The sequence below is a fragment of the Neomonachus schauinslandi genome, chromosome 4, assembly GCF_002201575.2.
Source record: "Neomonachus schauinslandi chromosome 4, ASM220157v2, whole genome shotgun sequence".
NCBI classification, from domain to species: domain Eukaryota; kingdom Metazoa; phylum Chordata; class Mammalia; order Carnivora; family Phocidae; genus Neomonachus; species Neomonachus schauinslandi.
Genome location: NC_058406.1, coordinates 50672386 through 50685692, shown reverse-complemented (window position 1 = coordinate 50685692; position 13307 = coordinate 50672386). Strand labels below are relative to the sequence as shown.

The 13307-nt window shown below is 41.3% G+C and overlaps 1 protein-coding gene across 2 annotated transcripts in view; it reads right to left on the bottom strand.

Moving 5' to 3' along the window:
* Positions 1 to 11631, bottom strand: part of ALG6 (ALG6 alpha-1,3-glucosyltransferase) — a 66443-nt gene extending 54812 nt beyond the window's left edge. Inside the window, exons 1-2 of one of the 2 annotated variants that reach the window (XM_021679956.1) lie at positions 11597 to 11631; positions 7788 to 7884 (exon numbers count right to left, since the gene is read on the bottom strand). In XM_021679956.1, the coding sequence (XP_021535631.1) occupies positions 7788 to 7869 (82 nt within the window). In that variant the 5' untranslated portion in view covers positions 7870 to 7884; positions 11597 to 11631. Of the gene's footprint in view, positions 1 to 7787; positions 7943 to 11596 lie in introns of those variants that run through there. The other variant, XM_021679957.1, reaches the window with a different exon arrangement.
* Between the last annotated feature and the right edge of the window lie 1676 nt (positions 11632 to 13307).

The window sequence follows — 13307 nt, the reverse complement described above, 5'->3', positions numbered from 1 at the left end:
GCATGAGCTGAAGTCCATAGAACCAACAAACCAGGAAATCAAACTGCAGGTATTAGTATTTTCTGAGAGGGAATATAAAATAAGTATGGCTAATATGTTTAAAGATATAAAAGAAGACACTGAGAATATGTTGAAGGAACAAGAGACAATCAGAAATGATGAAGATGATTTGAAAAGAAAACAAACAGAACTTTTGGAAATAAAAAAATACAGTAACTAAAATTGTAAAAACTCAATCGCTAGTTAAAAAACAGATTAAACACAACTAAAAAGAAAAGTAATGACAAGGAAGATAGATCTGATGATTATAAAAAAAAGCAGTATGAAGAAACCATGAGAGAGAATGTAGGAGATTTTGAGACATAGAGGATAGGATGAAAGGACCCAATATACCCATAATCAGAGTTGCACAAGGAAAACAGAAATGAGGGAGATGAAATACTTGAAGAGAGAACTGAAAATATAAACTCAAAGAGATGAAGAGATTATTGTCTGTTTTATTTTCTGCTATATCACCTGCCTTTGGCATGAGTACCCTACACATATGTGGTGAATTAATAAAAGACCAAAGATCTAACATATATCTAACCAGAGTTTTACAAAGAGGAAACAGAATGAGAAGAGACAGTAGCTGAGCAGTTTCAAGAACAGACAGGTTACCATTCATTAGACTCAGAAATCCCAGAATATCCTGAGGATAAATTTTTTAATACTCACACTTCGATACATCATAGTGAAATTGCAGCAAGAGAGAAAAGACAAATTACCTACAAAGAAATAACAACTGAAATGACAGCTGATGGTCTGAACATAGCAACAGAAACTAAAAGACAATGAAATGAGACTTTCAAAATATTAAGAGAAAATAATTGCCAACACAGAATTCCAAACCCAGTAAAATGTTAGGACCTAGAGCAAACTAAAGGCATTTTCAGATAAAAACTAAGCCACCGACAGGCTCTAACTAAAAAAAAAAAAACCTCCCGGAGGGTGCCCATTTGACTCTGTCGGTAGAGCATGTAACTCTTGATCTCAGGGTTCTGAGTGCAAGCCCTACACTGGGAACTGAGCCTACTTAAAAAAATTATTTTCTAATTAAAAAAAAAAAAAATTTAAAAACCTCCCAAAGATTTGGGGCAGTCAACTGAGTGCCCCAAATCTTGATCTCGGCTCAGATCTAGATCTCATGGTCATGAGTTCAAGCCCCACACTGGGCTTAGTGCTGGGCACAGAGACTACTTAAAAAACAAAAACAAAAACATTATGCTAAGCAAAATAAGTCAATCAGAGAAAGACAATTATCATATGATCTCACTGATATGTGGAATTTAAGAAACAAGGCAGAGGATCATAGGGAAAGAGAGGAAAAAATGAAACAAGATGAAACCAGAGAGGGAGACAAACTGTAAGAGACACTCTTAGTCTTAGGAAACAAACTGAGGGTTGATGGAGGGGAGGGGGGGAGGGGGATGAGGTGGCTGGGTGATGGACATTGGGGAGGGTATGTGTTGTAATGAACACTGGGTATTATATAAGACTGATGGATCACAGACATGTACCCCTGAAACAAATAATCCATTATATGTTAATTACTTGAATTTAAATTTTAAAAAAATTTAATAACAAAAAAACCTCCCAAAGATGTACTTCAGGAAGAAAGAAAATTATCTCAAAAGAAGATGTAATATGTAAAAAGGAAGGTTAAGCACAGAAAATGATAAACATGAGGGTAAACCTAAGTAAATATTAATTTATAAAACTGATTAATCTTAGGCAATAATAACATTCTAATAGCGGGGGTGAGATTTGTAACTAGAGTTAAAACATCTCATGGCCCTTGCATTGTTCAGAAAGAGAACAGAAATATTAATTTTAGACTTTGTTAAGTTAAATAGGTATATGAAAATCTCCACACCATGCCCTGAAAGAACAAAATAAAGCAAAACTTCCAAACCATCAGGAGAAAGTGGAATTAGGGTGGGGAACTGGTTAATCAGGTCTAAGTCACAGGGATTCAGAGGTAAAGAGTAAAAGGACAGAAAAAGATATATCAAGCAAAAATTAACCTAAAGAAAACTAGTGAAGCTTTATTAATTTTAGAGGAAATGGACTTTAAGATAATAGAATTACTGTAAATAAACGGACACAACAGTAATGTCATGAAATTCAAGTCACAAGGAAAAAAACTCTACATCACCTAATAATATAGATACAAAGTATACAAATAAAAATTGACAAAACTACAAAGAGAAATTGCAGCTCTCTCAACTGGTAGTTTAATTGGGCAAAAATAAGCAAGGATATAAAAAACTAACATCAAAACAATAATACTGAGTTAATGGATACATGCAGAATATTAAGCTGGAGAACATATATTTTTCAGGCACACATAGAACATTTATAAAACCTGATCATATAGTATGCCAAGTCTCAATACATTTCAAAGAATATGTACCATAAGAAAGATTCTCTTTCTCCCGTGCAATTAAATTTTAAAAATGTCAAAAAATCATTTTTAAAGCCTAAATATTTTTAAAATTTTAAATATGCTTCTGAATAATTCAAGAGGCAAAGCATAATCACCACAGAACACAGAGGGGCACCTTGGTGGCTCAGTTGGTTAAGTGTCTGCCTTCAGCTCAGGTCATGATCCTGGGTCCTGGGACTGAGCCTCGCATTGGGCACCTTGCTCAGCAGGGAGTTTGCTTCTCCCTCTCCTTCTGCCCCTCCCCTCTGCTCATGCTCTCACTTGCTCACTTTCTCTCTCTCTCAAATGAATAAATAAAAAATCTTAAAAAAAAAAAAAAGAGGTCCCAGCGTGATAATGATTGCCAATTCCCCCCAAATTACTCAAAGGTATAGAATAATGTAATTTCAGTCAAAATCCCAACAGGGTTTTTCTTAGGACTTTGACAATCTGATTTTTTTTTTTTTTTTTTTACTTTGGAGTAAAACAAGATTTCATTGTTGACAAGGTTACTTCTGAGTTGCAGAAATTCTTCTGGTTTTTCCCTGTACTCCCCCATTCAATCTTGACTGCCATAATGAGACAGATGATTTTTTTTTTTTAAGGCATATATATGTGGGTACCTGGATGGCTCAGTCAATTAAGCATCTGCCTTCAGCTCGGGTCATGATCCCATGGTCCCGGGATAAAGGCCCACATCGAAGCCCCCTGCTCAGTGGGGAGTCTGCTTCTCCCTTCCACCCTCCCACTCATGCTGTCTCTCACACACGCGCTCTCTGTCTGAAATAAATAAAAATCTTTAAATAAATAAATAAATAATGGCATATATGTGTGTATTAGGTGTATTAGCTTTCTATTGCTACATAACAATTATTACAAATTTAGCAGCTTAAAACATCTCACAATTCTGTAGGTCAGAAGTCTGAATGGGTTTCACTTGATTCTTTGCTCAGGGTCTCACAAGGCCAAAATAAGAAGGCAACCAATCTGAACTCTTAACTGGAGGCCCGGGGAAGGAATCCACTTCCAAGCTCATTCAGGCTATTGGCACAATTCAATGCCTTGCTGCCACAGCCTGAGGTCCCATTTCCTTGCTGACCGTCAGCTGGGAGCTACTCTCCGTCTGCAGCCAGCCGGAGGCCACTTGTGTTCCTCCAGACATGGCCCTTCCATTGTCAAACCAGCAACAACCTTAGGCCCTTATGTTTTGAATCTCTCAGGAGTCCCTTTCTGCTGCCAGCTAAAAAAGTTCTCTGCTTCTAAGGGCTCCTGTGATTGCACTGAGCAACCCTGGATAATCCAACACAATCTCCCTATTTTAAAGTCAACCGTGCCATAGAACCTAACAATCACTCTTGAGTGAGATATTGTTTTCACAGTTCTGGGGAATAGGGCAGGACATCTTTGGGGAGCCATTTTATAAATTCTGCCTACTGCAATATGAATGAGCAAAGCCCATAATACCTAAAACATCCCTGAAGTGGAAATATCAGGTAGGAGAATTTGCCTCACAATATATCAAGCCTTATTATAAAATTATAATAGTAAGACACAGCAGTAGTGATCAGAACGAACAATCAGAAACAGACCCATGCATATATGAAAACCTGAGATAGAGCTGATAATGCAGATTAGCGGGGAAAAATACACTATTCAATAAATGGATTGAAACTGATTACCCAGGTGAAAAAAATTTAAAATAAATCCTTATCTCACGTTATATATAAAATTCAATTTTAAGAAGGACTTAAGTAGGAGAGACAAATCTTAAAACTTTTAGAAGAGGGGCGCCTGGGTGGCTCAGTCGGTTAAGCGACTGCCTTCGGCTCAGGTCATGATCCTGGAGTCCCGGGATCGAGGCTCCGCATCGGGCTCCCTGCTCGGCGGGGAGCCTGCTTCTCCCTCTGACCCTCCCCCCTCTCATGAGCTCTCTCTCTCTCTCATTCTGTCTCAAATAAATAAATAAAATCTTATTAAAAAAAAAACTTTTAGAAGAAAATCTTAGGAAAATACCTTTGTGACTTGAAGTAGGGAAGAATTTCTTAGAGATACAAAAAGCACAAATCATAAAGGAAAATGATTAATAAATTTCACTATTTTATCCTGTTCATCAAGACACCTTAAGATATGGGGCTCCTGGCTAGCTCAGTCGAAAAGCATGCGACTCTTGATCTCAGGGTCTCAAGTTCAAGCCGCACATTGGGTACGACCCCCTCCAACTCTGGATGCCAATCTCAAGTCTAGACTGCAACCTGCACTTCTGACCGACTGGCTATAGATCAGATGTTCCCACAACCTCCTCCTTTGGTCCTTTGCTAGAGCAGCTCTCAGAACTCAGGTAAACATTTACTTACTAGATTGTTAAAAGGATGTAACTCAGAACAGCCAGATGGAAGAGATGTATAGGGCAAGGTGTGGGGAAAGGGCACTGAGCTTCCATTCCCTCTGAATCTCCATGTGTTCACCAACCCCGTCCTACTTTTGGGTTTTTATGAAGGCTTTATTACAAAAGCATACTTAATTAAAACACTGGCTACTGGTGATTGATTCAACCTCCAGTCCTCTCTCCCCTCCCTGGAAATCAGAAGGTAGGACTGAAAGCTCCAACCCTCAAATGATGCAGTTTGGTTTTCCTGGCAACCAGTCCCCAACCTTAGGTGGGTCCATCCTGGCAACCAGTCCCCAACCTTAGGTGGGTCCAAAGGCCAGCATTACCGTAACAAAAGACAACTTTATCACTTTCACTTAGAAAATCCCAAGGGTTCTTAGGGGCTGTGCCAGAAGGAGGACAAAGACCAAATATATATTTCTTACAAATCACAATATGATAGGAAGATACCATTTATTATTCTTGGTCATCCTGAAAGCCAGACTGAAGGACTTGATCACCAGTAAGATATTTTTGCTGCACAGCAGACACTCAATAAACATTTTGGGGTTAAATGATCTGATGTAAGGATCAAACAAGATAATAGTTGTGAACCATTAATATGTTGATTATACTCCTACACTACTAGAAAAGAAAATACGTTGGGCATCTGGTTGGCTCAGTCGGTTAAGCGGCTGCCTTTGGCTCAGGTCATGATCCCAGGGTCATGGGATCCAGCCCCGAATGGGGCTCCCTGCTTAGCAGACAGTCTGCTTCTCTCTCTCCCTCTGCTGCTCCCCACCTCCCCCACTCATTCTCTCTCTCTCTTTCTCTGCTCTCTCTCCCTAATAAGTGAATAAAATCTTTAAAAAGAAAAATAGGGCACCTGGGTGGCTCAGTCGGTTAAGTGTCTGCCTTCGGCTCAGGTGGTGATCTCAGGGTCCTGGGATACAGCCGCGCATGGGGCTCCCTGCTTAGCAGGGAGCCTGCTTCTCCCTCTCCTCCCCACTTGTGCTTTCTCGCTATCTCTCTCTCTCTCTCATATAAATAAATAAAATCTTGGGGTGCCTGGGTGGCTCAGTCGGTTAAGCATCTGCCTTCAGTCAGGTCACGATCCCGGGTTCCTGGGATTGAGCCCCGTGTTGGGCTCCCTGCTCAGCAGGAAGTTTGCTTCTCTATCCCCCTGCCCCCCGCCCCTCCACCCTGCTCGCCCCTCCACCCTCCTCGTGCTCTCTCTCTCTCGCTCACTCTTTCTCTCAGATAAATAAAATCTTTAAAAATAAATAAATGCTTTAAAAAAAAAAGAAAATACGGTTCATACATATTATCTCAGGTAATCCCCACAACCCTGTTAAAATACATATTAATATTCCCACTTTGTAGAAGACGTATCTTTGTAAAAGGTTCATGGAGATTAAGTAACTACTCTAAGAGCCAGCAGCTAACAAGGGAAAAAAACTAAGATTTGAACCCAAGTCTACCGCTGCATCCAAGTGATTTTACTTCCTCACTATTTCTCAAATTCATTTATCCATCTTTTAGCTGGCTTAGTTTGACTTCTTTCTCAGAAGCCACAGAGTAGTGTCCTAAAAGCACTGATTTTGGAATAAAATACAACTGTATTTGAATCCCAGGTGTGATTTATCAGTTGTCTCATTTTCCATTTGTAAATTAGAGACAATACCTATCTTCAGTAGTCATGGTAAGTAAAAGAAAAGGCTCAGTGTCTAGCATATGATAAATACTTAAAAGGTAGCTCATACTTCTATTATTATGATTCTCTTTACCTCCAACCTGCTTCCTACAATCCTTTTTCATTACAATGAAAGTTATTTTTCTAAAACACAAGTAATTTGCCAAGCGAATTGTATAGCTAAATCTCGAGCTGCTCCCTCCCCATCTTTTTATTCCTTCTTTTTATGCTACAACAATACTGACTACTTAAAACCATGCTCTCATTCTACCATGTTTTTGTCCATGTTCCCCATTTCATTTGTCTCACAAATTCCAACTCATCCTACAAACCTTGAACTCAAACATCATCTTCTCTGAAAAGTTTTCTCTAATGCAACCTGGTCATTCACTTCTCTATGTTACCTTTGTACTTTACAAATACTTCTAGTCATAATAATCACATTGTCCTATGACCACTTACCTACTAAAATGTGGACCCTTTCAGTACTGGATATTCATGTATTTTAACACCTAGCACATTGCCTGGAACATGCACAGTGCTAAATAAATACTCACAGGGTGAAATCTAACCCTATCCCCTGTCCAGGACCACGTACCATCAATTCTCCCTCCCTTTCTCTCACATCATTCCCAGTCTTAGTCTCCACTGGTCTCTTCCCTTCAGTCTAGTAACATGGCTTCTCTACCCTAAACAAACAAACAAAAGCCTCTTTTGATTCCACTCCCACCTTGAGGTAATACCTCAGTTCTTTCTTCCATGAGTAATCATTTCTCAACTTGTAATCATTTCTCATTTCCCCCTTAGAATACATTTTTGTTTTCTCATGTCATAAACTATGCTTCTACTTAGCTCTTACACGTATTTTTTTTTTAAAGATTTTATTTATTTGACAGAGAGAGAGACAGCTAGAGAGGGAACACAAGCAGGGGGAGTGGGAGAGGGAGAAGCAGGCTCCTGGCTGAGCAGGGAGCCCGATGCTGGGCTCGATCCCAGGACCCCGATATCATGACCTGAGCTGAAGGCAGACGCCCAACGACTGAGCCACCAAGGCGCCCCTACACATATTATTTTTACTAGAATTCAATGTTTAAGTGTATTTTCTTGACTATACCAATAAAGCCTCAAATTCTTCTCTGTCCCAGTCAGATATCTATGAATTATTACAAAAAGGAGGAGGAGGAAGAGGGGGAGGGGAAGGGAGAGGAAACTATTCAAAGGAATATTTACCCATCTTTTAAACAGTAAAGATGTGTTACCTGAGTAAGAATTAAGAGAAACTGTCCACCGTACTGTTAGTCCTAATAGGACCACAATTGCCATCAAGTACCATTTCTCCATATTTTTTCTTCAATTCTAAGGAGAGAAAAAAACAGGACCAGTGCCAGAATACTTTTAACATGTAGTCAGTCACTTCTTCATCAGAGAAAGGTTATCAATTCTTTGGGATTAGGAGTTTGAGAGAATTTTAAGTGATGCTTCGTTTCCAGTTAAATACTGATTTTATGTCTATGAAGAAGTAGCCTGGAGAGGAAAAAAAAAAAAAAGACCAAGAGTTAGCTGAGTACAGTATAACAAAGAACCCATTAAACCAACCAGGAAGATGAAGAATTGGGGGTGTTGAAAAGGAGGAAAAGTGGGTAGTTTTAAGTTCTTTATTCCCTAGTCCTCAGTTGGGAAATATACCTCAAAAGGTAGCTCTCCCTATTAAATGGGACTCAATATATCTAAAGTTGTGGTAAGGATCTTTCTTACAAGGGAACAATCCTGAATGAAGAAAAACAACAGACATATATAGATAGTAGAAGAGTCAATTCCATCTAAAGCATGTTTATCTACACGTAAAAGTAATACTACAAAAGTTAACAAAGAGATGATTTATCTTTGGTACAGAGAGAAAGAAGAATTTTACCTTTCTATTTAGTTTAAGAAAGTCTTCCACTAAAGTAATTTATGTACTTTAATTTTTACTTCTTTTCTTCCAAAATATACTTTCACTAACTACACCATCTTTCCATCTTAGAGAATGAACCTTTACAAGAATCAAGTAATAACCCCAATTCTTTTTTTTTTTTTAAAGACTTTATTTATTTATCTGACACAGAGAGAGAGCACAAGCAGGGGTAGCGGCAGGCAGAGGGAGAGGGAAAAGCAGGCTCCCCGCTGAGCAGGGAGCCCCAGGCAGGGCTCAATCTCAAGACCCTGGGATCATGACCTGACCGGAAGACCGACTGAACCACCCAGGCACCCCCATAACCCCAATTCTTAAAAGAAAAAAGCAGTAAGATGCAATTAACCATTTACATGTTTCATTTTTTTCAGTTTTTTCCTTGAGTTGGAATGGTTTAGAAGTAAAAAAGCTTTGAGAAATTATGGGCCATTTTAACCACAGGATATACTTTATTTTTTTTTTAAGATTTTATTTATTTGTCAGAGAGAGACACAGCAAGAGGGAACACAAGCAAGGGGAGCAGGAGGGGAAGAAGCAGGTTCCCCGCAGAGGAGGGAGCCCGATGCGGGGCTTGATACCAGGACCCCAAGATCATGACCTGAGCCGAAGGCAGACGCCTAACGATTGAGCCACCCAGGTGCCCCCACAGGATATACTTTAAAAAAATAACCAGAAAAATATAATAAGTCAACTGAATAAACTAGGGGAAAATTGGTACATTCCACGTACTGGGTAAAAAAAAATTTTTAAGAATGTAATTAAACATGTTAGTTTTATTTTTTATTAAGTTTATTTTAATTCCAGTATAGTTAACATACAGTATCGTATCAGTTTCAAGTATACAACATAGTGACAAAAATTATTCTCTTATTTAAATATAGCAAGGGTCAAGGCGCCTGGGTGGCTCAGTTGGTCAAGCATCTACCTTCGGCTTGGGTCTGTGGTCTGGGGGTCCTGGGATCTAGCCCCTCGTCAGGCTCCCTGCGGAGCTTCTCCCTCTCCCTCTGCCTCTCTTTCTCTCTCTCTCATGAATGAATAAAATCTTTAAAAAACAAAACAAAAATAAATACATAAATATAGCAAGAGTCAACTCTAGAACTAATGAAGTCTAGCATCTCAATTGGGGAGAATGACTCAAAGCAGTAAATAAGGCTATGTAAACATATTATTCACATTTGGATTATATAAATGCTGTTTCCTCCCTGCTACCACATCCATTTTTTATCATTTTACTATTCACTAGAACTTCTATCACAGAGGCAAGGTAAGAGGAAAAATTAAAATTCAATCACTTTGGCACACCTGGGTGGCTCAGTCAGTTAAGCCTCTGCCTTCGGCTCAGGTCATGATCCCAGGGTCATGGGATGGAGTCCCGCATGGGCTCTTGCTCAGGGGGGAGCCTGCTTCTCCCTCTGTCTGACACTCCCCCTGCTTGTGCACTCAATCTCTCTCTCTCTCAGACATAAATAAAATCTTAAAAAAAAAAAAAGAATAGTCTAGACACTAGACACCAAAGAATACATATTATATGGTTCCATTTATGAAAGGCTCATAAACAGACAAAACTAATCTATGGTTAGATATCAATAAAAGAGAAAAGAGAGGATGGTGATTGGGAGAGGTCTCCAGGAAGGTCTTTCTGAGAAGGTGAGAACATTCTGTATTTTTGTTGGTGTTGTTGTTGTTTTGTTGTTTTGAGGGAGGGAGTGTGGGAGGGGCAGAGGAAGAGGAAGAGGGAGAGAGAGCAAGAATCTTAAACAGGCTCCAGGCCCAGTAAGGAACCCCACTTTAGGCTTGAACTCACCACCCTGAGATCATGACCTGATCAAGAGTCCCTCGCTTAACTAACTGGGCCATCCAGGTGCCCCAAATGTTGTTTCTTTTTTTTTTTTTTAATTTTTTTTTTTAAGATTTTATTTATTTGACAGATTTATTTATTTGAGAGAGAGAGACAGCGAGAGAGGGAACACAAGCAGAGGGAGTGGGAGGGGGAGAAGCAGGCTTCCCGCAGAGCAAGGAGCCCGATGCGGGGCTCGATCCCAGGACCCTGAGATCATGACCTGAGCTGAAGGCAGATACTTAACGACTGAGCCACCCAGGCGCCCCCCCAAATGTTGTTTCTTGATTTGAGTGGTGGTTAAAAGATGCGTTTACTTTACAATAAATCAGCAAGTTACAACTTATGATTGCTGTATTTTCTTGCACGTTATATTCCAATAAAAAAGCATAAAAGGAAATTACATTTTTTAAAAAAGAAAATTACATTTGACAACTGCAATGTAAGTTCCGTGCAAGCAAGGATCCTCTAGTCTTAGCCCCTGGCTCCGTTCCCTGCACTTAGAACAACGTTGCAAAAAGCAGGTACTCATAAAATATTTGCTGAATGGAGATCTTCCTGTGTACGAAGAGGGGAAGTACCTAATTTTACTGAGTCCTCTGTGGCCAAAGATATTATGAGACTTAACGGATCTCTTCTTGAACAGTAGCAAGGGTGCTTTATTACTTTTTCCATCTGCAAAGCACAGTAACTTTCTAACCCATCCACACGACACGAAGTCTTTACTCAGGTGGCAGGTAAGTTTTCCGTCCTACTTTGCCCTAAGATTAGTAGATTTCGATCAAAAGCAAAAATAAAACAAACAAAACCTCAGCGACATTTCGATCAAAAACAAAAATAAAACAAAACCTCAGCGGTTCACTTCCAGGGCCGAATTTGTTCTTTTTAGAACCTCTGAGAGGTCCTTCCTCCAAGGTGGACACAACACCCAGGGAGTGCGGCTATCCCCGAGGAGCACGTCTGGCAAAAGGGACCGTCCTAACGTTTCTCCTCCCTTTCTCCAGCGGGCCAGACCCTCAAGACCGCAGGAACAAGGGCGTCAAAGGAGCCAAGGCTGCTGCCAAGCCAAGGGGACCCACCACCATCAGGACGCCCCGTCACCCGACCCCCAAGCGAGACAGCAGGCTGACCCGGGGAGGCCTCGCCAGCCGCCCCTCTGAGAGGAGCGGGACCTGGAGCGAGTCTGCTACCTGCGCGCGGGATCGCTGCGCGTCGCAAGTCCCCCTCCCCTCCGCACCCTGGCCCCGCAGCCCAGACGTCCCAAGATTCCGGCCTCTTACCCCACCGCCCGCCGAACGTTACGAGTGGCACCCACAGCTATCCCAAGAAGGCGCCTGCGCGCTCGCCCGCGGGGCGGAGCGCTTCTCTCCGCCTTCCGTTTCCGCGTGCGCGCGCGCCGAGCACAGGAGCGAGCCCGTCGAACGTGAGGGGAGGGTCCGGGAAAAGGCGCGGAGAGGAGGTGGCAGGCTTAGGAGGCGGAGCGGCGGCGGCTGGAACGCGAGAGGCCTCTCACCCCGGGTTAGGCTTGGGGCAGGTGGAAAGCCCCTTGCTTTTCTTTCCCGGGATGATGGCCAAGTCCTGAACGGCTGCTTAGTCCACGGATTCCTGTCAGGGGCGGGTCCTGGCTCCCTTCACAGAGTGGAGAGCCCTTGGCTAATCCTCACCACCGGGCAGCGGGTCTTCCTCTGTGCCTGTGCCCTCAAGGAGCCAGAAAGCCAACCTGCTTCACTTTCTTCAAGCCACGTGCCTGCGAAGAAGAATGTATTAAGGCTGGTAAGTCATTTCGTGTAAGAAACATTAAACGTCCAACCATTTTTGAGCCTGTGGGTTATACAAAAGAACAGCCCTGCCCTCAAGTAGCCACTACACCTTTCCGGTCAGGCAGCTTGGATCACCTATTCCCAAACTTGCCCAAAATAACTACCTTGCCTCCTTTGTTCAGTGAATGCACACATTCCTCTCTGCTGAATCCTATCATTCTCTATAAGCCAACCCCTCTGATTTATAATCCATAAATACCGGCAAATATTTGACTATGGCTGTATACTAAGTGGGTCTGCACAACTCTCTGGATCTATTTTTCTTCATTTGTGAAATGAGTGATAGGTCTATGTAAACTTCCACATCTAAAACTTTATTCTATATTTAAAAGACTGTCGAGGGGCGCCTGGGTGGCTCGGTTATGCGTCTGCCTTCCTCTCAGGTCATGATCTCAGGGTTCTGGGGTGGAACCCCACCTGGGGCTTCCTGCTCAATAGGGAGCCTGATTCTCCCTCTACCCTCTGCTCGTGCTCTCTCTTGCTATCTCTCTTTCAAATAAATAAAATCCTTAAAAAAAAAAAGAAAACAAATAAAAGTAAAAGACTGTCAGTACTAGAAATATGGAGAAATATGGCCAAGTCCCTGCCCTCAAGAGATTTCTCATTGGAAAGACATTTTCATACATAAAAGGATAGAAAGCAATAGAAGGGAGCACATGCTAAATGTCAGATTATTGGTATATGCATTAAGTAGTGTAGGAGTTCAGAGAAGAAATGAAAACTGTAAATTAAAAACTATCAGGAAATGCTTTCCCTGGAGCAGTCAGCTGAGCTTTGAAGGAAAGCCTGGAGGATGGGAGTAGGACTCCAGGCAAAGGAAAATGGTTCAAGTCAAAATTGTGGCAGCTGAAAAGTGCAGAACATTTCCTCCAGTTCAGATGATGGGTGATGAAGCTGGAAAGGAATAATTGTGGAGAGCCTTGAATATGGTGGCTGTGGTCTTTGGAATTTATTCAATGATCAGTAAGGAGCCAATAAATGACTTTTAGCAGGGATTCGAGTGTACAGTACAGTCTTAGAGAAAATTTAAAGTGGTGATAATGGATAAGATCAATCAGAAGAAGAGGTAGAAATCATTATAGTAGTCCATGCATGATTAGACAAAGGCTTGGTCTGAGATGGTAATAGTGGAACTGGAAAAGAAGAAATCAATGCAACAGGAAGAATGGGC